The sequence below is a fragment of the Epargyreus clarus genome, unplaced genomic scaffold, assembly GCF_041222505.1.
Source record: "Epargyreus clarus isolate Ecla_fem2 unplaced genomic scaffold, WU_Ecla_fem_2.2 ptg000023l, whole genome shotgun sequence".
In the NCBI taxonomy this organism is placed as follows: domain Eukaryota; kingdom Metazoa; phylum Arthropoda; class Insecta; order Lepidoptera; family Hesperiidae; genus Epargyreus; species Epargyreus clarus.
In genome coordinates, this window is record NW_027332230.1 from 10,845,939 (window position 1) to 10,870,333 (window position 24,395).

At 34.3% G+C, this 24,395-nt stretch overlaps 2 protein-coding genes across 2 annotated transcripts; one reads left to right on the forward strand and one right to left on the reverse strand.

Moving 5' to 3' along the window:
• Positions 1-977: 977 nt before the first annotated feature.
• On the reverse strand, positions 978-5,670 carry LOC140751554 (uncharacterized). Its single transcript, XM_073085466.1, has 7 exons — positions 5,428-5,670; positions 4,722-4,895; positions 4,197-4,510; positions 3,712-3,868; positions 3,288-3,405; positions 2,718-2,851; positions 978-2,412 (listed from the first exon to the last, which is right to left on the reverse strand). Exons 1-7 carry the CDS (start codon positions 5,548-5,550, stop codon positions 2,311-2,313), a joined length of 1,122 nt encoding a protein of 373 aa, XP_072941567.1. The 5' UTR covers positions 5,551-5,670; the 3' UTR covers positions 978-2,310.
• Positions 5,671-7,606: 1,936 nt separating this feature from the next.
• Positions 7,607-14,875, forward strand: CysRS (cysteine--tRNA ligase, cytoplasmic). Its single transcript, XM_073085535.1, has 12 exons — positions 7,607-7,711; positions 7,802-8,010; positions 8,185-8,451; positions 8,920-9,136; positions 9,350-9,560; positions 9,956-10,188; positions 10,511-10,744; positions 10,879-11,014; positions 11,834-12,036; positions 12,630-12,792; positions 13,206-13,402; positions 14,021-14,875. The coding sequence occupies exons 2-12, from the start codon at positions 7,829-7,831 to the stop codon at positions 14,144-14,146; spliced, it is 2,169 nt and encodes a 722-aa protein (XP_072941636.1). The 5' UTR covers positions 7,607-7,711; positions 7,802-7,828; the 3' UTR covers positions 14,147-14,875.
• Positions 14,876-24,395: the final 9,520 nt, after the last annotated feature.

The window sequence follows — 24,395 nt, forward strand, 5'->3', positions numbered from 1 at the left end:
TATGGTTTTATCTAAATATAACGTATTATATATTTTTATTTTTTATTGACGTTCAAATAAAATAATATTAAAATGCATTAAAGGCCTTTGATTTAATAGTGTTTGTAGATTGCTGCTATTTATAAATAGGGGATATGTAGTATTAGTTTAAAAGAAAATCAGTTTCTCGTCATATTTTATTACGTGATCTCTAATCTTTACAATCAAGGTCCATCTCGACATCGTCACACCAAAAAAACATATTTAATAATAGGTACCTATATAACTAAATCAAACATTTGACTGAAAAATGACATCACAATAAAACCATACATTACATGCTCTTTACAGAACAGTGCTTTTGGAAGACACTGAATGACCATGGACTGCCGGCTTAACATCTTAACATAGTACGAATAACTGAATACAGTCTTCATAGTACGAATAACTGAATACCATCTGAGCCAACTCCTGATTCGATTTTCCATCTGATTATTCACCATTCAAAATATTAGTTATAAAAATAAAGGATTCTCGATTTATTTAGGTGTTATCTATAGAAAGCAATTATGATTTCGCAACCCTATGTACAACTGTTTATTATATTTAGCGATTCCAGTACATGTCTGAATATAAATTTATTTATTAATGTTTATTTTAATTTTTCGTGACCCTAAAAGACTAGTAAGAAATGCAAGTATTCATATTTTGTACATTTTCCCCTATCAATAAGATAACACGACATAAAAAACAATAGAAAACTCTCAAGTTCCTATTAACATAGATATGACTTAGATGTTAACAGTTATTATTATTTATTATGGGTATAAATTTAACAAATTCACAGACATGATTACATACACACATACATAATTATCACACACATAAATATATTATGAATTTAAACCAGATCAAGTTCATAACCAAACTAATTGTTTTCTTATTTACCTATTGAATAATCTACCTTTCAATAATGACCTTACAGCGCTGGTAGCGCTGTAAGGTCATTATTGAAAGAAGCAGGCAAAGTTTCCTAAGTACACTTAATTATCCTGTTATTTTTTTAATACTAAATCTAATTATTCATTGATCTGGTCTAAGACTGTCCTTTCTACTATTCCAGAGGCTTATTACAAATCAGTACTTCTTATTATTAAACATAAGAATTTGAACTACAAATTCTTTTGGCTGCATCAGTATACATATACAATATATAATAATTCTATATCATCAACATTTCATAGCCTCTCGATAATATTGCTATAATATATCGTTTTGTATTCAAGATATTTTTTTTCGAGCACAATATTATTTAACCCTGTAAAATTATATTCATACCAATTTTTAAAGAAAAAATACATAACTCATGTTTGGAGGTGCCTAAAGTACGGAATAATAAGTATAGGAATTTACGAAACGTTGCAATTGATTAATTATGAAAGCTATCTTAACATATTTATCTCACAATAACGATGTCTAAGAAACTGGGCGCTGTAACTCATTCCTGTTAAATTCTATGAACATAAATCACAGAATGTGCGAACTTTAGCACTTAATATACCTCAATAATATGATTGATGCTTAGGTATAACATTGATTTTCTAACATAGTGTTTCCATAAACATATTGCAAAAGTAGAAACACATGAGCAGAAATCATTGCACAAATCCAAATAGTAGGAACTAACGATGCTAATTGACACAACATTTTTATTTTGACTATTCAATACAAGTACATAGAGTAGGATAAGATGCCTAAAATTAACGTGTGATTTATGTTCATACAATGTGTTCATAAATTGAAATTAGGGTCACTTAATCACATCTTGTAAGCACCAATATGTAAGTGGTACAATACGATCCACAACTGAATCCACACGGAATCGTTAACATACACAACTCGAAGACTTATTGACATTAGTTTCGCAGAGCAGGTCTGGTCCTTACAAGCTAACATGAAATGATCATGTAACAAATATTTTGAATATCATTCATGTGCGTGGTTTTAGTAATCTTTTTATTACTTTTCTAATAATTTTTAGCACTACGTGCAGCGTTATTCGCATATAGACAGAATTTAAAATATGTATACATACTTGTTCAGGGAAAAAAATACATGGCACAGATCGCCTCCATTCCTACAACAGTTTCATCTAAAACGCTAACCGTATGTTCTAATATGTCATCTTTAACGTTATACCAACGCAACGTTACTACTAGCAGTCTAGGGTAATATCCGAAAAACAATAAAATGAATCAGGATAGTGGATAATTGCACACATAGTGAATGCTAACCAAAACATTTGTCACGTAGCGTCGCGGCAGGGGCTCGCTAGATCTGCGTGGAGAAGCGCGGGCGCGGCAGCTCGAACTCGTCGCCGTGCATCGAGCGCGCCAGCGCCCTTATGCTCGCCGCTATGTCCTGCGTCTCCTCCTGCGGCACAAAACACATCATTTAATTAGGTTTTAGTTCTACTCAGGACATACCTATATTTGCTTATGCCATCTTCTGGTCTGAACGGTGTTGATTTAGAGGAGAACATTTTCACAATGTGTTCAAAGTCCCCAGGGGCAACATCTGTGGGTGAATCTATCTCAGGTTGACTGCAGATATCCGTGGGCGACACTGGTCATTTACTATCAGGTTGATTATATGCCTGTTTTGTGTGCCCTTTTTTTTAAAGTGGTTGTTTATTTGAACTTAAAATCATAAGATTTTTATAAACAACATTTACTTACATAGTCATCTATCTCCCTCGAAGTAGGACGTTCCGTGAGAAATTGGGGCATTTTGATGGGTAGAGAGCGCGCGATGTCGGCCGCCATGCCGCGCGGACGGCTGATGTGAATACCTTCGTCGTTACTGCCTTCCGCTGTGAAAATAAATATATAGGAATTCAGTAATGGTTTTCTCAACTTAGCAGATTTTAGCTGATGGTAAAAATAATCTTAAGGATGGCTGTACCACAGAAATGTGTAGAAATGTACAACTAATGAAAAAGATATAGATGTTTTGAAATACTTCATGGTAATAATTAAAAAAACAGGTGACTTGTTTTTTTTACAGGATTATGATGTATGAGTTTGAGCGCAATTAATACTTGCTATATTTTTTATAAAATATATGCTACTTTTTTAAATCAGCCATGAGTGGATGATTTAAAAAAGTAGCATATATCTTCCCTCAGAGTTTAATTAAGTAATATTAACAAAGACTGTTCAGTGCTCTAGGCACACAAAATCATAACAAAGAGCTTTTGCATTATAATATTATTGTGTGTAGAGTATTACTAAGTAGTCAATACTTACGGTCAGAGTCATAATCATCCACATCGGAGGCAATGTTATTACGTGAATCCATGCCCTCTAAGTCAAATATATCTTCAGCATCCAATGAATCTTCCTCATGTTGGATGTGGTCAACAGACTGGAATTATAAAACAATATAACTTCAAGACTGTTAGTGATGACCTGAGCTGATAAGTTGCAAACTTAGTCTCCAATGTAGAAAATTATACCACTATATTTATTCAATTTTTAACCAAACTCAAATAGACCTATGTCTATGAAAGTTGATCATTAAAAAAATTAAAAGTATGTCTGTAAAGTATAAGATAATAGTACACTCATAGTCAAAAGCAATAGTAACTAATCTATTTCATCTATAACCACAGACTGAGAACACAGTGTAATATGAATTCAGCTCTATCATAAGATATTATAACCATATTACCTTTATAGCATTTTGTGTTAATAATTTGGCATCTTTTAATGAAGATAGTCTTCGTCTCTGTTGTGGAGGTAGAAGTGGTGAGGGTGGTCCATTATCTACATTGGAGTCAGGTCTCCAAACATCATTATCAACATTGCTCTGAGCTTTACTTACAATACTGAAACATAATTATGACACAGCTGTTAATAAGTGATATGTGTTATGTGTATCATAATATTAGATCACTGATAGCATATTTTTTATGAAAGCATTATATTTCTTACAATTATACTATCAAAATGTGCCCAGCTATATCTGTTATTATTTGCCTTTATTCCAGAAATTTAAAGAACAAAAATTTATAATCAACAACAAATAGTCAACTGATTTATCTTTTTATATATTCATTTAAACATACTCAAGAAAATAATCACTTAACAAATTTGATGGTAGATCTGACAAAATTGCAGTCTATTAGTCTATTATATATACTATTTGTGCATTACCTAGATAAAATTTTATGATCCCTTTGTGCTCTTTCTCTGTAGGCTTCATATTCTGCATATTTTTGATCTCTAAACTGTCTGACAGTCTCCTCGATAGCTTCAAGTTGTGATTCCAGTGTTTGAGTTAATTGTTTTCTTAGAGTGCCTATCACCTGTAGTGAGGGATGAAACATTTTCTTATCGCTAACTAAAAGATTGTTTGTGTCTTTATTCTCTTTCATTTCAATATCATTTGTTACTTCCGGTACAAGTAAGTTGAAGACTGGTGAAAAATTGGGTGATTTTTTCAAGTTACTAACTTTGTCTGGAGTTGTCTGCAAAATAATATAAATGGATATTAGATTATTGGATTAAATTTAAAAAATAAATCATATTGTTATTGTTGTTATAATCCACACCAAACTGCTAGTCTACTCTGAAGTTGTTGTGGGCAGGTGTATTCATACAATTTGCTATGGCGATGCGACTCATTTCTATATTCAGAGCAGACTAGCAGTGTAGAGTGGATTATACAAGACTACTGACTTGTATAGATTTGCAAATAAACACAGTTTCCGGCCTGTCCTGTGATGTGCCATGGGTTGTCTGACCACAAGCTAAACATGTGTTCAAGGTCCAGCGGCCAACATTACGGTTCCCAACCAGCGAAGTTTGCACTATGTGACCCTTCAATGATGAGGCTGGACATGTAAGTAAGTCCTAAAAATGGACATAAGTATTTAATTTAAGTTTAAAAATGAGTTGCGGAATTTGTATTTATTATAGAAGTATTAAGAAATAATAATAGGAATTAAAATAATATAATCATCATGATAGAAAGAAAAAACAAAAATACATTTAATTTCAAAATCATTATGAATAATAACTATTGCAATAGTTAAGTAGGTGTGTTATTTTTAGCGTTTTGTTTTTATTAACTTCCGAACATGCGTATCACGTGAACATAACACAGGTACATAATGTTTACATTTTATTAACGGTTCTCGTTACATAACGTATTGTTTTTATTTGTGAAATGAATCAATACACGCGTACTAAAATAAACCTTGTTTCATAAATGTAAATAGACGGTCCACGAGTTTACCACTTCCAAGGGTATATAAATAAGCGTCAAGGATACGTGCCGATATACATTATCGTACACAAAACACATAAATTTAACTATTCGGGTTCAGGCCCTTCGTAAAGTCAAGGCTAAAATCATGTTTGCCAATGTAAGACCAATACCTACCTCACTGAAAAAAATATCCCTTTGTTCAATTGAAGATAGCTCCAGTTTTCCGATGTCCATAATTTCTTCAATTTTTCCACTTTCTAATGTAACATTAAGACATTTACAAACGCAGAGAGCCATTTTAGCTGAAATATGATCGTAAAACTGATCAAAACAATATAAAAATACACAAGAGAACGTAATAAATTGTACGAAGTAGTTCAGTGGATAAACGCGTTGTTATTATGTATGTATATGTATGTGTATGTATAATGTTCTACATATACATCTACCAACACAAGCTATAGATATATTTATCATGCACACACCTGAGATTAACAGATATCTTAACAACACACTGTAGCTACCTATAACATAATTCATGTAAAGCAAAATAAGCTTAAAGACGCTCAATTACGACATAAGTTTCTATACACAATGACATAGTATTGCGACTGAAAGCTTTGTTGTTGGTTTTGGTTTCCTTGTCTATCTCTTTCTTATTAGGGCTTTTACACTGGTGAGAAAAAGATGCATTTTATATTATATTACTGAGATGACGTTCCATTTTATAATATAACGCATGCCATTTATAATGAGCATAAATGCGTTCTACTAACTGGTTGATACTTGAGGCACTCTATGATTCTCACTGCATCAAATTTTAATTCTCAAATGAAGTGTGTTTTTGGAAATGCACGATGGTATGGTATTGCAAAATACGAAGAAATCTGCCTTCGGCCTGAGACTTTTTAATAAAAATATGGTTGTTAGTTAACTTATAAGTCATAATAAATAGTCTGTATTGTAAGCTGACGTTTGACGGAACACGACACGACTCTCAAGCAGTGTCAACGTCAAGTGTCAGTTTGTGAAGTGCGGTGTTAGTGATGTGCCAACTCGGAAAAAATAAAACTCGATTTAACCCGAGTCAAAATTCATGTAACTCGAGTTACTTAACTCGAGTTAACTAGATGGAAGCGTTAGTCTTTTTTATTTTTTACCAATTTATCCCTTACCTTCACATTAATAGTAAAAAATGGAACTAATAATATATTCATGTTTCTATTCCTCCATTTTTACTGGAAGAGTTATATAGTTACTAAAATAAAAGTATTGGTTGAAATCATATGATTTATTTATGTATTTTTGGCTTGAATTTTAATTTTTAATTATATTTACTATTTATAAAACTATGATATTATGCTACTATTTATAAAACTATGCTATTATGCTACTATTTATAAAACTATGCTATTATACAGCAGTCTTTTATTTCAGTCAAAATAAAATCAAACACACATTATGATGCAGGTATGTACATAGGTACATTTATAGGGTCATCATTTTGCAGTAGTTAAATTATATGTTAATATTTTAGTCTTAATTATATTGCACCTAACTCTTCTTATAAAGGAAAATGATACTAAAAACAAAAAAAAAATATTATCCTGTCAATTAACATCCAATTTGTAATTAATAAACATATATAAAAATCTTATGTAAATAACTAAAACAAACTTCTAATAGGTTTTAACAAAAACAATATTCATTTATTTTTTAAATTAAAGTTAAATAAAATATAAAATAACAAACTATTGTTAAGTACTTCTTAACAATAAAAATAATTAACATTCATGGAATGCTATTGATAAAGGAATATGATATTAAAAACAAAACGAAACATATTTTCCTGTCAATTAACTACCAATTAGTAATCAACAAAAATAATTAAAAATCTTATGTAAATAACTAAAACAAACTTCTAATAGGTTTTAACAAAAACAATATTCATTTCTTTTTTAAATTAAAGTTAAATAAAATATAAAATTACAAACTATTGTTAAGTACTTCTTAACAATAAAAATAATTAACATTCATGGAATGCTATTGATAAAGGAATATGATATTAAAAACAAAACGAAACATATTTTCCTGTCAATTAACTACCAATTAGTAATTAACAAAAATAATTAAAAATCTTATGTACAATACAACGAATACAACAATAACCGGCACTTTAAAAGTTAACCTCAAATCTACATAATTATGACACTTGTTTGTTATGAATGAATATAGTCTCAAATGATCGGCAGTCTTCGCTCCGACTCGGTTTCATTCGGTTCAACTCGAGTTGGTTCGAGTTAAGCCCAATTCGAGTTAACTCGAGTTAAGTAACTCGAGCTAACCATCACTATGCGGTGTACAAGTGTGGTGGCATCAGCTCAGCTGTTTTGTTTTGTTTAGTCGAACTGTTGTGCTGAGTAAGATACACGTTTAGTATTTTTATGATTTAAATCAGGTACGTGGCATATATGTAAATATACAAAAGTAGTTTTTTTTCGTTGTATATATTTCCGAATATTTGTTATCAGTTTTCGATATTTTCTAGGTTAGCGCGGACACAGAAATATTAATCATGTCCAAAAGAACTCAACCAAGTTGGTCGCCGCCCATGAAAGCAGAGAAGCGGCCGGTTCTGAAACTGTACAACAGCTTAACCAGGCAGAAGGAAGAGTTTGTATGTTCGAAGGGTAACCGCATCAACTGGTACAGCTGCGGTCCCACAGTGTATGACGCATCGCACATGGGGCATGCTAGGTAATTACCAAATCTCGTATCTCTCAGAAAAATATGGATTTTCCTTATTCCTAAATTTAGTAACTATTGGTATTTTATTAAGCAATAATTTTATTTTAATTGATATATATTATATATTGTAATCTGTTGGATGTAACTATAATCATGTACTTATATTTCAAACATATGTTCCAGGTCATACATATCTTTCGATATATTGCGACGGATTTTGTCAAATTATTTTGGATATGATATACTGTATGTAATGAATATCACAGACATCGATGACAAAATAATAAAAAGGGCACGACAGAATCACTTGTATGAAAAGTATGTGAAAGAAGCGAGAAGTCTGGATAAAACAATAGATGATGCAACAGCTGTTGTAAATTACTATGAAGAAGTTGTGAAAAATACTGAAGATACTGATAAGAAGAATGCTTTACAAAAGATGTTAGACAAGTTAGTATTCATATCTTTTACATAAATATCCATTTAAATGATGCATATTATATTAAGTTATCCTGTCCGTTGAAAATCCATGCAAATATTTTGACTACCATAAATTAAAATTTATCAATTCCAGCATACTAGAAATTATCAAAATTTTTCTCTTCGGTATGCAAAAATGGGATAGATTGATTATTACTAATGGACACTAATTTACATTGTGATAATATCAATTAATAATTTAAATTGCTATAAATTATGGTTTTATTATTTTATATGGAGCAATCTACAGATTAGAGTTTTTCAAGAAAATCTCAAAAACTTTCTTTACTTGTTATATTATTATTATAATATACTAGAACAATATTGTCACTGGCAAGGGCAAATGTCTAACATGCAAAGTACCCCCTGTTGATTATGTTTAATTGAGAAACTACTGTGTACTGAGTTATTCAATAGTCATATAATGGTTGTTTGCAGTGTTGCATCAGCAGTAAAAGAACTAAAAGCTGCCATTGAATCTAAGGATGATGAGAAGATTGCAAAAGCTAAATGTGATATGCTGAAGTCAGCTAAAGACCCCATATCAGACTGGTTAGACAAGCAGTATGGAGCCACTGTTACTGATAATGCTATTTTCACAGATCTACCTAGGTATTGGGAAAATGAGTTCCATAAAGACATGAAGGCTCTTAATGTAAGTATTAGTTAGTAAATATACCTAATTTAGTTAGTAACTTAGAAGGTGGTAGAACTCTTTGAACTTGAACATCATTTAAGTACTTCATAGGCATTAATTGACAGGATAATGAAGAATTATTATAATTTACATATTACTATGTCTTAGTATTGGTAACTATGAAATTATGAAACTATTACAAAATTAAAAGTATATAATATTCATTTGCAGGTTCTACCACCAGATGTTTTGACCAGAGTTAGTGAATATATACCACAAATTGTAGCATTTATACAAAAAATTATAGATAATGGCTTAGCATATGAGTCTAATGGCTCAGTATATTTCAATGTAGGTGAATTTGATAGTAAAGAAAAGCATCACTACGCACGTCTTGTGCCTGAAGCCTATGGAGATACAAAATCATTACAAGAGGGTGAAGGTATGTACTATTTTGTATGTAGTTTATAAATTGGATTGAGTAGGAAAATGTGTGTTACATTTTCCTATGCAGTATTACTGAAAAAATGCAAAGCTCTTGGACTGTAATTGGCATTGTAAATCTATAAAATGAGTTATTAAATAAACTGATTGCATTTTGAGTCTTCAACCAAATACCTTACTGTTGGTCATATGCTGCTCATATACATTAGTCTCAAGTAAATGTTTTCCCAACATTAGAAGTAAAAGTGTGTGTATTGGTACCTTGATAAAACTTTGTTTCTGTGTTTTACTAATTAATTGGCACATTGCAATTTTGCTAAACCTATGTCGTCTTAAGAGATACTTTGTCAATCATTGCTGATTATTAAATAATGTTTTATTATTTTATTTCAGGTGATTTAAGTGATGAAACTGCAGAAAAACGATCTCCAAACGACTTTGCGTTATGGAAGCGTAGTAAAGGAGGAGAGCCCTCATGGCCCTCTCCTTGGGGCGAGGGTCGACCAGGGTGGCACATTGAGTGCTCAGCAATGGCCTCAGATGTGTTTGGTTCAAACCTAGATATCCATACTGGTGGTGTGGATTTGAAATTCCCCCATCATGACAATGAGTTGGCTCAAAGTGAGGTTAGTATCAGGTACAAGAATGTATTCATCGATATTGGTGAATATTTTTCACATCATAACTGGAAAAATCAGAATAAATTTGAACTGTTTCGGGCCAAGTTATGACAATACGATATCCCATGGGTTACAATAGTACTATCTTTTGCTAATTAACTAAATATACTTATTTGATTGCTTTATAACCACTCATTTTATCTTTCATGTTTGTTCCTTTTTTTTGGAGTGAGTTAGTGACTTAAGTATGGTTGTGTGGGTGTAAAATGATACCCAGCTGTTATTTGTTTAATTAACAATACTAAACATATTTTTAATTCGTTTAAAGGCACATTTCGATTCACCTGGTTGGGTCAACTACTTCTTACACACTGGCCACCTAACAATCGCTGGTTGCAAGATGTCCAAGTCATTGAAGAATTTCGTCACAATATCGGACGCTTTGCAACGTCACACCGCTCGTCAGTTACGGATAGCGTTCTTGTTACACGGCTGGAAAGAGACGTTAGACTATTCTGAAAACACCATGGAAATGGCTATACAGACTGAGAAAATGTTTAATGTAAGTAATGAGTTTTGAAATATTTTGCATTTTGTTTCGCTCACTTATATAATAAACGACGTGAAGCGTGATAATTTTGCAAAAGATTCTGAGCTCAAACGAAATTGTTTCTGTAATAAAAAGTATTATTTCAGGAGTTTTTCCTAACAGTAAAAGATGCTTTGCGCTCCGGTTATGACGAGGGTTGCGGTGGCGAGTGGGGGCCTGAAGAACAACAACTCTCTGCTAAGCTCACATCTGTCAAGGAGCAAGTTCACGCGGCTCTGTGCGGTGAGTTGTGCTTAGTAATAATTTTATAATGTTATTGAAGTAAAACTCCTTTGGTGTGAATTGACAGTAGTTTTGATTTTTTTTTTACAAAACGTTATAAAGTTACCCTAATACAGGTAAGTGCTGCTGTTCTGGTTTGAATTTAACGGACATTAACTAGTCCTTATGGACATAACGCAATTCTACTTTTTATTTTGTATCTCTATTTATTTGTAGCATAATGTTTAGAAGTTACTCTAATCCTATTTAGTGTTGATTACAGATGTGCATGGGCAGCAATTGCCCCTTGCGTGCTTGTTTATTACATACTTTTATATTACAAAAAAAAATGCAAAGAATACTATTATCTTCAAACCATCTCTGGGTAGTTATGGAAATTCGTGTCTTTGTTGTGTCTCGTACACTACTCGCTACGATGAACTCCTCCTAAACGACTGGACTGATTTTGATGAAATTTGTTGTGTGTTCAAGGGGACTTGAGAATGGTTTAGATTCACAATTTAGTCCGTGGGAAAAGGTTTCTTTAATTAATTTTTAATTCGTAAGTAGTTATAGAATCGGAAACTATGCATTTGATCAAGTTAGCAAAGTTAGCAACCTTTAGCAAAGTTGTTGTCCAAGAGCCAACGAGGGTTTGGAAGTTGGTAAGACCAATTTTCGACAGATGGCACCACTGTCATTCCAATGAGGGTACAAATTTTCCGTTTTATGTATGTCATATTATTTCTTTAAAATGCGGGCGAAGCTGCGGGCACCACTAGTAAATAAATACAATTTTGAATAGAGAATCTGATTATAAATGTTGATATATGTTCGCAGACAACATAGACACGCGCGGCGCGCTGGACGCTCTCCGCGAGCTGGTGTGCGCGGCGCACGTGTACCTGCAGAGCGGCCGGCCGCGCGCCGCGCCGCTGCTGGCCGCCGCCGCGCGCTACGTCACCGACGTGCTGCACGTGTGCGGCGCCGTGGCGGGCCCGCGCGGCGGCATCGGCTTCCCCGTCGGCGATGGCGATGTTTGCGTTAGTGGTTTCAGCTGGATTGTTTGTTTCAATGCAACGTTTAGATTTAATGACTCAAAGACCGTTTGTGAAGTATCTTGTTGAATAATGAGGAATATGTAAACTCCATGCAGCAATAAAGTCGCAAAATTAATTTGCTTTAAATAGCGTCTACAGTGTCGATACCCAGCAGAATGGTGACGAAACGACAAAGTGATAAGTACTGAATACGCTCGAGTAGTTTATTCACATACATGTTTTCGCACATGTTCGTCTATACTTGACGAATATCTATATAGTGCATTTTTGTAGTGTATGTTACTGCAGGTATATTTGTCTCGAGCGCATATGTCATAATGTAAGTGCGAAGTGTGAGTAAGTCGGTGTATCATCGTCGGGAAGGATGTCAGGATAAGAAATCATTGAGAAATCCAATTAACTTCCAACAGTGTTAATTATCAAAGTATTCATTCAAAATCTCAATTGTTTCCTATATTATAAAAATATACGAAATATACATTAATAACAATATTCATGACCTATGATTATAATGCCGGTCCTAACATACATAACATACATATAATCAAAAGTAATATAAATCTATTATCGTTCAGCTGGAGGAGACGGTGATGCCGTACCTGGAGGCGCTGGGCACGTTTCGCGGGCAGGTGCGCGAGGCGGCGCGCGCGGCCGCCGCGCCCGCCGTGCTCGCGCTCTGCGACGCGCTGCGCGACGACGTGCTGCCCGCGCTCGGCGTGCGCCTCGAGGACAAGCCCGGTACCACCACACACCAGTATACATATGTAGGCATGCACATTAATGTATTCATACATTTGTGTGCGTGCGTTTTCCTTTTCACATGCACGTACAACCACGCACACTAATATATAGTATACATCCAGTCTCGCGACGACGCCCTGCCTGCGCTCGGCGTAAGAATCGAGTCCGGTATGCGGTCACACGCGCACGCATGCACGCACTCTGGTGTTTATGAACGTCCGTACGTATCATGCACGTACGCATTTTCATACATGCACCCATGCCCCCGTCTTTTGCATATTCCTCGATGATTGTATGTGCTACAAACAAAACATCGTAAATTGATTTATTGAATTGTTTTGTTATAATATTTATTACAAATGCAACATAGTAAGTACTTTTTGAACAACAATATTTTTATCTCCTATCAGATCGTACGGTTGTCAAGCTTGTTAGTAAAGAAGAGCTAATGAAGGAAAGAGAAGAAAAGAAGCGAGTTGAAGCAGAAAAACTGAGAAAGAAGCAAGAGTTATTAGAAGCACAAAAAGCAAAGGAAGAACAGAAGAAAATACCGCCTTCAGAAATGTTCAAAAAAGAGACTGATAAATATTCTAAGTTTGATGATAAGGTAAATTAATTTAATATGTTTAATGGCTAATATCTGTCTGTAATTTGGTGGATGCACTGCTATGCTACTTGAAGGTGGTAGAACCCTTTGTGGTTCGACTCCGGCGGCACCACCGCCACACCTATTTCTGCCTAATAACAGCAGTGTTAGGCGCTGCTGTGTTCCGGTTTGAAGGGTGTGGTAAGGGAGATAGACTTTTCCGAGGCGTTCCAGCTTAGTCCTCAAGGGTAGCGGCGCATCTGTGGCCGACCTCAGGTAGGAATATCTAATCCTATCTGGGGTTGATTACAGATGTCCATGGGCGGCAGTAGCCACTTACCATCAGGTGGACTGCATGCTCGTCTGCTACTCTCATATTATAAAAAAAAAAAAATATGCGTCTAGCTTAGCAGTGCATCCACCAAATTCATAATTAGACTTACCTCCACAATTCCTTCCAATTTGTTTCATTGTTCCGATATTTGAAAATAACACGAGGTTTATATATGATTATTAAAAAGTTAAAATCTAATCATGCTTGAAAATTTTGTATAGAATTTATCATACAAATTCTAAAAGTATAACATCTATTATTTATTATTCTACGATATTTAAATGATTATAATTATTTCCTTGCAGGGGTTACCAACACATGATCACGAAGGCAAGGAACTCAGTAAAGGTCTCATTAAGAAGTTGCAGAAACTACAGCAAGCTCAGGAGAAGAAGTACAACGAATATCTGGCCACACTCAATACCTGTTAATCGTCCTGTATCGTCCTTAATTGTCTCGTATTCTTCTCGGCGACATTAAAGTTATATGTTTATACCATAGAATAGATGTGAAGTAAAAAATAAAATTTAATTTACAAAACTATACTTCTTACAATAAAACCACAATGCTTGGCAATATTATTGGTATAGGCTCGGGTATAGGTAATTGTTCACTATTTCACCGAACATATACCTAATAATATCCTACTAAATAAGTAACAATAAATGTGGTAGAAATTTTCCTTTAAAATTTAACTGGTTTGGTGTTTTTCTACGTTATAAAAGCAATGTTCATATTTTATGGTTCTAGAAAACCAATTTTGTATCAACTTCTCCTTGGCGTAAAAAAACAATCACCAAAGTTTCTACTTACCGCTAATGAAATTGATTACACAAGTGCACTAGCTGCATTGACACTCAAAGCATATGCCTTGCAATTTACAGGACTTTTCACTGTTAATTTTCTGTGTACTTTATGGCTATTCTGTGGTTTCTTATAAATAAGCTTTTAGTTTCTTACCTGTTTCAATGTATTAATTACTGTCTCAAGTATTTTAATTATTTATTTGTTATTATATAGTGAAAATTTACTTGGGAAAAGTCCATTAGTTATTTATCCCGTTCAATGTAAATAAAAAAATAATTAAATAGAAAATTGAAATAAATTGAAATTTAAAGTAACATATAACTACATTATAACATTTATAACTGAGACAGTGCATTTAATAATAATTATTACATTCATATTTAAGGTTTCTTTGTACACCTTGCATTATTTTTTCTCACCTTATATTTTTAAGACAAACGCAGATTTTTATATAAATACACAAAAATTAAATTAAGTTATGTAAAAATTATAAAACTAAAATAGATTTTCTACTGAATCTATACTGCGTGTTTTATTTATTTTTCCAATAGTAATTTGGTATTAAAATGTAGGTTATAAAATGGGTACATAACAAAAATAATAGTACTTACAGAGATCACTCAGTTCCTTATGATCATGTGCACCTCATATTTCGTGTGGCGGAGCGGTCACCATACTGCCCTGACGCACAAAAGGATCAGGGTTTGATTCCTGGCCAAAGGTATATAAATGGACATTTTGCGTCTTCGTCTTTGTCTGTGTTCATGGTACCCTCGTCACAGAGAATCCTAGTAGAGTGAGTGTAGAAAGCATCTTTTTTAGAACTGTCTCAGTAAGCAGACTAAAATATGAATAAATGAAAATTAAACTTCAGTAAAAACGAAAAATCCTACTATATAAGTAGATAACACAGCTATTGAAAAATAGTACATTACAATACGAGGACGAAAAATTTTTTTCTGACAAGTGTGAGTTTGCAGGCCGAGCCGCAGGCGAGGACTGCAATCACACGAGTCAGAAAAACATTTTTCGTCCGCGTGTTGTATAAAATTTTATATTACGGGGTCGGAAATGGGGGTTTTGCGCACGCGAAGCGTGCGTAAAACGTCCATTTACGCACGCCGTGATATAAATATAATTTGGTGATCCGTAAAGTTGTGTACCCACTATCAGTGCATGTGTCATAGCTTGTATGGAGACTACGCACACCCTAAAGTATCACACGTGATTGGTCACGTTAAATTTGTTTTCTTTAAGACGTTAAGCGAACATGGATTGAACAGCATCATTGAGGGAAGCAGTAAATAATCTCCTCGAGATTTCAAATAGTAGTTAAAGTCTGGTAGTTATCTATGAATCTACTAGATTCGACCACATAATATAAAATGTCATTGGATTCGATTACATAATTACTATGCCATTTTTGCTTGTTGTCAAAATACGATTTGCTACGATTTGGACCGATTCTACAATATAGGTACCTACCCTTTTTTTTACGAGGGGGAAACCTACAAAAGGTACCCGACGACGTGGGAGCGACGCCGGGTTATGTTTTACTTTTACCGCACTAAAACCCCCCCGGTAGCCGTCTTCAGTGCTTGGCGGAGAACTCCGGGGTCTCCGATGGAACAGAACCGGAGTCCTCCGAGCGCGATGCCCCTATCGGGCTCTGCCCTTGGGGGAGCAATTTACGCTCCTCCCGCACTCCTGGTGTTTACGACGGTATGCGGCTACACACACACCACCGTCCTTCCCGGGGTTGCTTGTTGGACGGTACGAGCTCCCACTCTTGCCGCCCGCAATCCCGGAAGCCCACTTTCAGTCGCCTTTTACGACAGGCAGGGGATACTAGAATAGGGCTACTATTCTAGTCCCGGGACTACATAGACAACAATATAGGTACCTACCATAGACTTAGAATATTTTCGCTACCCTAGTACCTACTCTTCAGCCTCCAAAACATAGAATCCTTTTTAAAAATATCGTCATCTTGCTAAATCTTAGTACAATTCCGTCGGTGGTTTGTTCGCTCACTTTGTGGATGACCTATGAGCTGTTTAATTTATTGATATGCTTACTTCGTTATATTTCGTCAGGTGATGGGTAGATAAAATATAAGAAATCTATAAGATCGAGATAAGTATGCCGACAATTTAAAGGTAGAGCTAAGTAAAGTAAATTGCCATATTCTTTGAAGGCTTCGCTTTATACGAAAACATATAATTGAACTATAGGTAGGTACCTACTTTGATAAGTTCCGCTCGAGATTTCGTTTGAGAGGATCGAATGGTAGGTTACGCATTAATTCGCATTTAAATGATGGGTCAACTCATAATCAAAAACTGTTAGGTCTCTTAGGTAGAAGGAATTTGACGAAACATTTGATATGCTTATAAGTACTTACATTCATAATACCTATTCGTAGTAGTAGTAGTAGTAGTAGTAGTAGTCGTAGCAAGTGGTTCGTCGAAGGTGGTAGAACCTTCTGAGATTCGACTTCGGCGGCACCACCGCCACATCTATTTTTGCCTCATAACAGCAGTTTTATACGCTGCTGTGTTCTGGTTTGAAGGGCCACCCCCTGTAAGGAAGACATAGATACTTTTCCGAGGCGTTCCAGCTTAGTCTTCAGGAGTAGCGGCGCATCTGTGACCGACCTCAGGTAGGAATATGTAATCCTATCTGGGGTTGATTATAGATGTCCATGGGCGGCCTTAGCCACTTTCCATCGAGTGCATTGTACGCTCATCTGCTACTTATATATTATAAAAAATTAAATATATTGGTACCTAAAGGTTTTAGAGTCTTAATCCTTCTGAAGCAAGAGTTCAACCCTTTGGAGCTATTATTTTGGTCACGGAGTATAGAAGAATAAACAGGGGCGTTCGTATGTACAATGCGATATGATGGATTATCAAACAAAAAAGAAACGTGCTGGTAGATTTTAATATTCTTAATAACTAAAATGAAATAAACCATTATCATTAAAACATAATTATAGACAATAGCTTACTATACTACTTTTGTATAAAGTAGCTTTATCCTACTTAATAATGTTATAATAGTGGCAACAAATTACGTAAGGAGGGTTGTGCAATTTAGGCGATTATCTACATTTAACTAAACATTAAAAATGAATTACCTCGACATCATCGATGACAATAGAGGCGTATAACGCTTCAATGAAATTCGTACAAAAGCCGTGGCCGCGTGCGCAACGACGAAAATACGTATAAAAAGCTAAACAGAAGTTTAAAAAAGGTAAAAAGTGAAGTAAACAATCTGGGTGTGTTTTTTGTGAGGCCGACAATAGTATTTTAGGGTGGCACAAGTATCGCACGCGCGTCGCGAGTGCACCTCGCATCTGCACCCAGCGCACGCCACTCTGTTACTCATTAGGTAACGTAAGTGCGTCAGCTGAAACAAAGTAATAATGATTAGACTAATTGTGTGTGCATCTACTAACAGATATAACTTGACAAAGTCTGCAGTCCACTTGATGTTGAGTGGTTAGCTGGTTAGTGTTGCCCGAAGACACCTGTTCCTAGCTCCAAACAAAGTACAAGTAGGCACCTAATATTTAAAAATAAGTATAGGTATTAGATGTACTGTTATTTTTAATAATGAAAGCAGGAACCGAATCACTGCCGCTTAAGGATACATGTAACTGAACCAAATAGAATATACCTTCCATTAGCTACAAGTAAAAGTAATAATTCTTGCGTAAGATTGTGATTATGATTTGCAGTTGCGTTTCTGTCCCTGTGAACACTTCAAAACCAAACATACAACTTACTGCACAACTGTTACAAGAAGACGAAAATACGTGTAGTTATTGAGAATGGAGAGTTTTAAGACCTTTGTAATTTCCTATCATACAAGAAATAGTTAAATTTGGAACGAAAACCGTTAAGATTTATCGAAGAATTGAATGAAATTAAAATAGTTTTTGTGCTTGATCACAATCTTTTCAATCGTGGTCAGATCCAAGTAACAATATGTAACGGAGGCCTGGGGTGCGCAGGGGTGAAATTGCAAATGCTGAGACGGTTAGCGGTTGACCGCCCGGAGAGATGTCAATCATTTGAATATCTAAATCGTATTTTCCCATATTCCGTTTAGATTTTGCGATAGCGTAAGAATACGGTATTATGGAAGAGCAACGAACTGAAATTTGCTTAGAAAACCACTTTTTTTAAATGTTTCGTAATAACGTTCAAGGAAATTACTTAGAGATCGATCATGTGGAATATTATTGTAACGGTCATAGCATTGAAATTAAATCCAGAAGAATCAGAGTAGCATGTTGCCCTTATCCGACTTCTGATCGGAAATAATAAATATATAATTACCTACCGACAAAGTTCTCTAATACATGGTGTCGCATAATGTCTGCATGTAATACCAAAAAAGCTATTATAGTAACTAGTATTCTTCGCCTAAATAACCTATTCAGGTACATATCTATTTTTCATACCATACTGTACCTACCTACTTTTATTGTTAAATATTATCGTATACTAGGCAAATTATCGTATTTTATTAAGTTATCTAAGTATAGGTACTGATAATTACAAAAAATACTATAATCTACTACCTAATCTAATAGCAATGTTAGGTAACTGCACACATAAACAAAAAACACAAGAAGTATGGTAGAGGGAAAAGTCAGGGTTTGTCCCTCGGTGACGGGGTTGCAATTATAGCTTGTTTTTCATTGCAGCCCTACTCGGCTCCCTTTCCCTGAAAAAAGAAACCAATTTGGCACGCTCATTAATTATTTAAATCTCATTAATCTGTGGAAAGTTTTTAGTAGCAGGGATATATTCAAGGCTTAAATTAAAACCGTTAAAGATTAATTTTATGCAAAAAGGCACTTAAAACTGGTCACTTTATCAATAATGCATATAAATTTGTCCCTTATAAGATATTTTTATTGGAAAAATAAAGATAAGTCGATATAATAACGTTTTTTTTGATATATTTTATTGTAAAATACCTACCCGCCTATTGATTACCCATGTATTCTTAACTCATTTGTAATTTTTTTATCCAATAACCCATGTTCTGCTTATCGAAAAGTATAAAGATACTTGGATGCCAATTGAAAGTTTAGTTTCCACATGAAGGTTTGTTTTAGGTACACTTCAAAAATACACATAAGTACCAATGATTATAAGAATTGTAAATTTAATTGATAAATTGACAGTTGTACGTTGGACGTATTTTTAATAACAAAATAACAAAAAGTATAATTGTGCATTTAAAAATTACAATCCTCGCTGAAGCACAAAAATAACTTAATTATATAAAACTAGAGTAACAAAGTAGGGGATAATGGATTTTCTTCGATTTTTAGTACCTATCTACTTAGGTTACTCTAAAGATATCTTAAGATAACTAGTATTTTTCATATAAACGAAATTTAAAATGAAATTAAACGAATAATATATAAATTTAATAAATAAATATAATAATAATAATAAATTTAAAACTAATAATATATCTATATAACATAGATATCATGATATAACACACGTATGTATAACATAGATATCATCACATAACATTATAAATGTAAGTAAAGAGCAAATTTAATTTAAAAGAGCTGTCTGAAAATCCATTTAGCGGGCATCAAAGCAGTTTAAGTTAAACAGGAAATTACACGCCGTTGTTGTACCTATGACAAACACTCAAAATGTTCGCGCGTCTTCCGATCGGAAGATGGAGTCCCAGCCTGTCGTGCTTGGAAGAATGTTTGAAAATTAGGAAATTAAATTGCGGGACCCGGTACAGTAATGAAAGGTACGGAAACCCGGCAATAGCGAAAGTTAGAGTTGTTACTCTTGAGGTACTTTAAGTTACCTGTCAATACGTACCTAACTAATAAAATTTATAGAAATCTTATCAATATACGGACGGATATTTATAAGGATAAGTCAGTACGTACTTTCATATCAATTTTTCATTTTTAAATTTTACCTTTTAACCTTACACTGCCATAAATGATCCTATTAAAACGTCAGATACGATAGGTAGATTCCCCCACATAAACGTTTGTTTTAGAGGTAGTAGAACCCACTGTGGTTCGACTTCAGAGGCACCACTGCTACATCTATTTATGTCTTATAGCAATAGCTCTGTTGAGTTCTGGTTTAAAAGGTGTGGTAAGGTAGAGACGGTACGAATACAAGGCGGAATTTAATTCCTAGCAACGTATTTGTAGCCGGTCTCAATTGGGACTAATCCTTTCTGGGGATGCTTCATTTTCATAAAAACAGTTTCCGCGAGTAGCAATTCGAAGCGTAAGATTATTTTAAAGTTTATTATTATTTTATTATTTTAAATTTTGAACGACAAACCATATACAAATGATTTATAGGATCGATTCATATATTGTTTTGATTTTATATCGATATAATTAAGAAAATCCGAAAACGCATACAATACAAAAATTGTGTTTATTATAATTTTCTTTTTTTGTTGATTGAGTATGTCTCGAGGTGGAATGGGGGCGGGGGTCTCCCATACAGGGTGGGGGGTGGAGATCACTCGCCCGTGCTTTAATTGCTTTTCACTTAGCAACCGCTCATGAACAGAATGTTCGCGAAAATGAAGAAAAAAATCATTACATCAACATCTTTTAGAGATTGCCCAGATTTGGGCCGTTCAGAGACAGTGAGCGTCTTATAAGTATAACGCTTTCCTCTTGTTTTTCCAACGCGCCTCATTTCCGGATGGGGGTCGCGAGGGGGCAGGGGTGGCGAGGGGTCTAAGTAATTTCGCTTAAGAACTCTAAACGTAATTAGTGTAGGGCGTGCAAAGGGAAGGGCTTGAAAGTTGGAGAGGGTTGCGTCCCGCTCCCGCGGCCGCCTCCGCGCGCCGCCTGAATATTTGATCGTGCTCGTCTCGCGATAATATTTGCCTGAGGAGGTTTCCGTAAACACGAGCATATTTCCCCATCTACTTATACTTTCCTTGATTCCGCTTTTCAAACCTGTCGCACGCTTTTAATTGGAGCCCGTTTTAAATAAGTAGGCTTGCGAGAGAATTAAAAATATCCGCTACGCCGCTTCGCAATACGTCTAATGTTATTAGGTTTTTTCTGTATTTATCATTCTTTTGATGAAATCGTTTAATAAGACTTCAAAGACTTATTTCTCTTTGAATAGCAATTGATAAAAAGGTGTGGTAATATTTCATTCATTATGTACTAAGTATTCATATAGGTAAGCCTAAGCGCAAAGCGTTACCAAACTCTGTGTTTTGGTAGGAAATGCGAGGAAAAAAGATAAAATCTCCATTTTTCCTGATTTATTTGGAACCATCCCGTTTATCCACATCCACAAAATGTTGTTACTCTCACTAAACAACATACAATACTGTAAAACTAGAGATGTCACCGCAGACAGTCATTACGTTAAAAGCGAGCGCTAGCTCGTATGTTCGCGCGTGATCAAACAGTATTATGTAATGCCCATTACTAATAAATAAGTCTAAACAATTTTTGTCTATCAAAACTTGCGTTCAAAATTTGTCAATTTTTCTAGGAAATACTTACGACCTACGTTATATTACAAATGGGCGTAAATGACGGGACTTTCAGTATTAACTAAAGGTATAGGAGCTTAAATCAAGATTCATGTGATCATATACTATTTGTAACTATCTCAAGGGTATATTTGTAGGTACGTACCTGCATATTTTTTATAATATAGGAGTAGCAGACGAGCATGCTGTCCACCTGATAGTAAGTGGCTATTGCTCATGAACATCTACAATCAACCCCAGATATGATTTAGTCGGCACCACCAACACACTAATATACAAAGATTAGATATTATCTATGTCTATGTGATCGCTACAGATTAGTAGCATTATATGTAGTTTACCTACTGCTTGATATCTTCCCTGTAAGCCAAGGTTTACTAATTGCACACATGTTTGTCTGTTATACTTGTAGATGTGTTGTAGAAAACTACCCTAGTGTGGTGAAATTATGGAGAATAAAACATTTAAGATTGCCACTTCATAATTAGGTAATACTTATCTGTGTACATTGGATAACAATGTCATATCTATAGGTATAAAACGAAGTTATAAAATTACTGGTACGAAGTCCACCTTTTTGTTATTGGCCTAGCTCTAGATACTTCGACTCAAAATATATTTTAATAAAATAGGTGAATTACAAAAACAATCATGGTAAAGATAGCAGGTGGGAGAATACATTTGTCTAATCATAAATCACTTAAAAATATCATCTACACAATTTATTTGAATCGCACATATAGGTACCTATGTAAGTCCCTGTTGAACGAAACATAATCTAAGTATACTATGAAGCGGCGACTCATCTTAAATCAAAAAATTGAGGATATATTCAGTAAATGGAATTAATATATTTACACATATAAATATGGTCGAATTTACGTATAATTTATAGGCTTTAAATTGTCTATTTGAATAGTTAAATTAAAATTAAATAAAGGTAAAAAAGACCTTAAATATATGCCTGACCTATTTAACGTTTAAAATAAAATTAGAATTCATTTGATATCTCGAAGCAAGGGCAATAATTTACAAATTCAAAAGGCCTGTGAGACAAGAGAGGAAATTAGAATTCGTAATTAGAACGAAGCAACGCCGCGGCTGCTTCTACAACATTTGATTAGCAATTATGGTAATTTGACTTAGAGCAGGGTAAGATTTCTCCTAATTTGTTAGTTAAATTATAATCGCGACTGTCAGGACTGACAGAATTTCTCCTTGAATTAAAATCTTATCCTTGAATTCATTACACTGTAATTAATGTGCGAGCAATTAAAAATAGCTAGCGGAGTGAAATAATATGAAAATTATGTTACCTTTTCACATTGTTTCATTTCTACTTTAAAGCAGTTATTTCAAAATTAATTATGTTGTGATAGAACCCAAAATTCGATAAACTTTTGCTATAATTATTTTCATTTTTATTTCTTACTTTTTCTCTTCGAAATTCACAAGATTTAGAGTTGCAAATTTATTGTGTTGTTTGAATTAGCAATGTGAGCCGAGTTGTAGTGCGTAACAGCGCTCGGCACCGCGCGGTGCAATTTAATTATGGGAGTTCGCTCCCGCGCTTTACCCTTTTGTATCTTAACCCCGGATGAAAAAATACTCACCCATAAAATAGAGGACGGGTAACGAAAAAAAGGAGCGTATGCAAATTCAGGATAAAATATAGCCCGTAAATGCCACCGTTTCTAAAAGAATATTAGAGACGTTTTTCAGTGGGTGGATGGGGGTCGCACTTTATACTTTGTCTCCTCTCTAAGTACTGCAGCTCCGGGTGTCCGCTAAGGAATCCGCCTTAATTTGCGACTGTTTCAGTAATAAATCAACGGCCATACTCCTATATTGCCGGTGTACTATCTGTGATAAATTCGGCTATAAACAATGGTTAAATTAATTTCATAAGTTATTATTTGGAGAGTAACTTAACTAACTTAAGCTAGTTACTATAGTTTGTTTGTATTATTTGGCTATAAAGGATGGCTTAATGAATTTAAAATTTGGTGTTTACTGTCAAACTTAATTACATAATCACATCGCACTATGCGTTTGAATAAAAACAATCAGTTATAAGTAATTAATTCATTTTTAATAGATTTTATTACGCATGTAGAGTTCTTGTAGTCGGATTTTCGAAGGATTTGATGTTATGAGATGGATTTGGTTTTACGAGGAACGTTTTGTATTATCATTAGGTATTTTAACCGAATTATTTTTATTTTAAGATTTACAAAGTATATGAAAAAAATAAAGACATAGTTCCTTAGTACATGTAACTCTCTACAAAAAGTCAGTAAAGCCTTAATAAGACTAATACTA

What these genes read in the sequence shown, in the direction of transcription:
- LOC140751554 (XM_073085466.1), bottom strand. Translation starts at nt 5,550, where the DNA reads ATGGCTCTCTGCGTTTGTAAATGTCTTAATGTTACATTAGAAAGTGGA. An exon ending in TTATTTGCAAATCTATACAA is followed by an intron (nt 4,511 to 4,721) that starts GTCAGTAGTCTT and finishes ATTATTTTGCAG; the next exon opens with ACAACTCCAGACAAAGTTAG. An exon ending in GATCATAAAATTTTATCTAG is followed by an intron (nt 3,869 to 4,196) that starts GTAATGCACAAA and finishes ATTATGTTTCAG; the next exon opens with TATTGTAAGTAAAGCTCAGA.
- CysRS (XM_073085535.1), top strand. Translation starts at nt 7,829, where the DNA reads ATGTCCAAAAGAACTCAACCAAGTTGGTCGCCGCCCATGAAAGCAGAG. An exon ending in TCGCACATGGGGCATGCTAG is followed by an intron (nt 8,011 to 8,184) that starts GTAATTACCAAA and finishes CATATGTTCCAG; the next exon opens with GTCATACATATCTTTCGATA. An exon ending in TCGGCGATGGCGATGTTTGC is followed by an intron (nt 12,037 to 12,629) that starts GTTAGTGGTTTC and finishes ATTATCGTTCAG; the next exon opens with CTGGAGGAGACGGTGATGCC.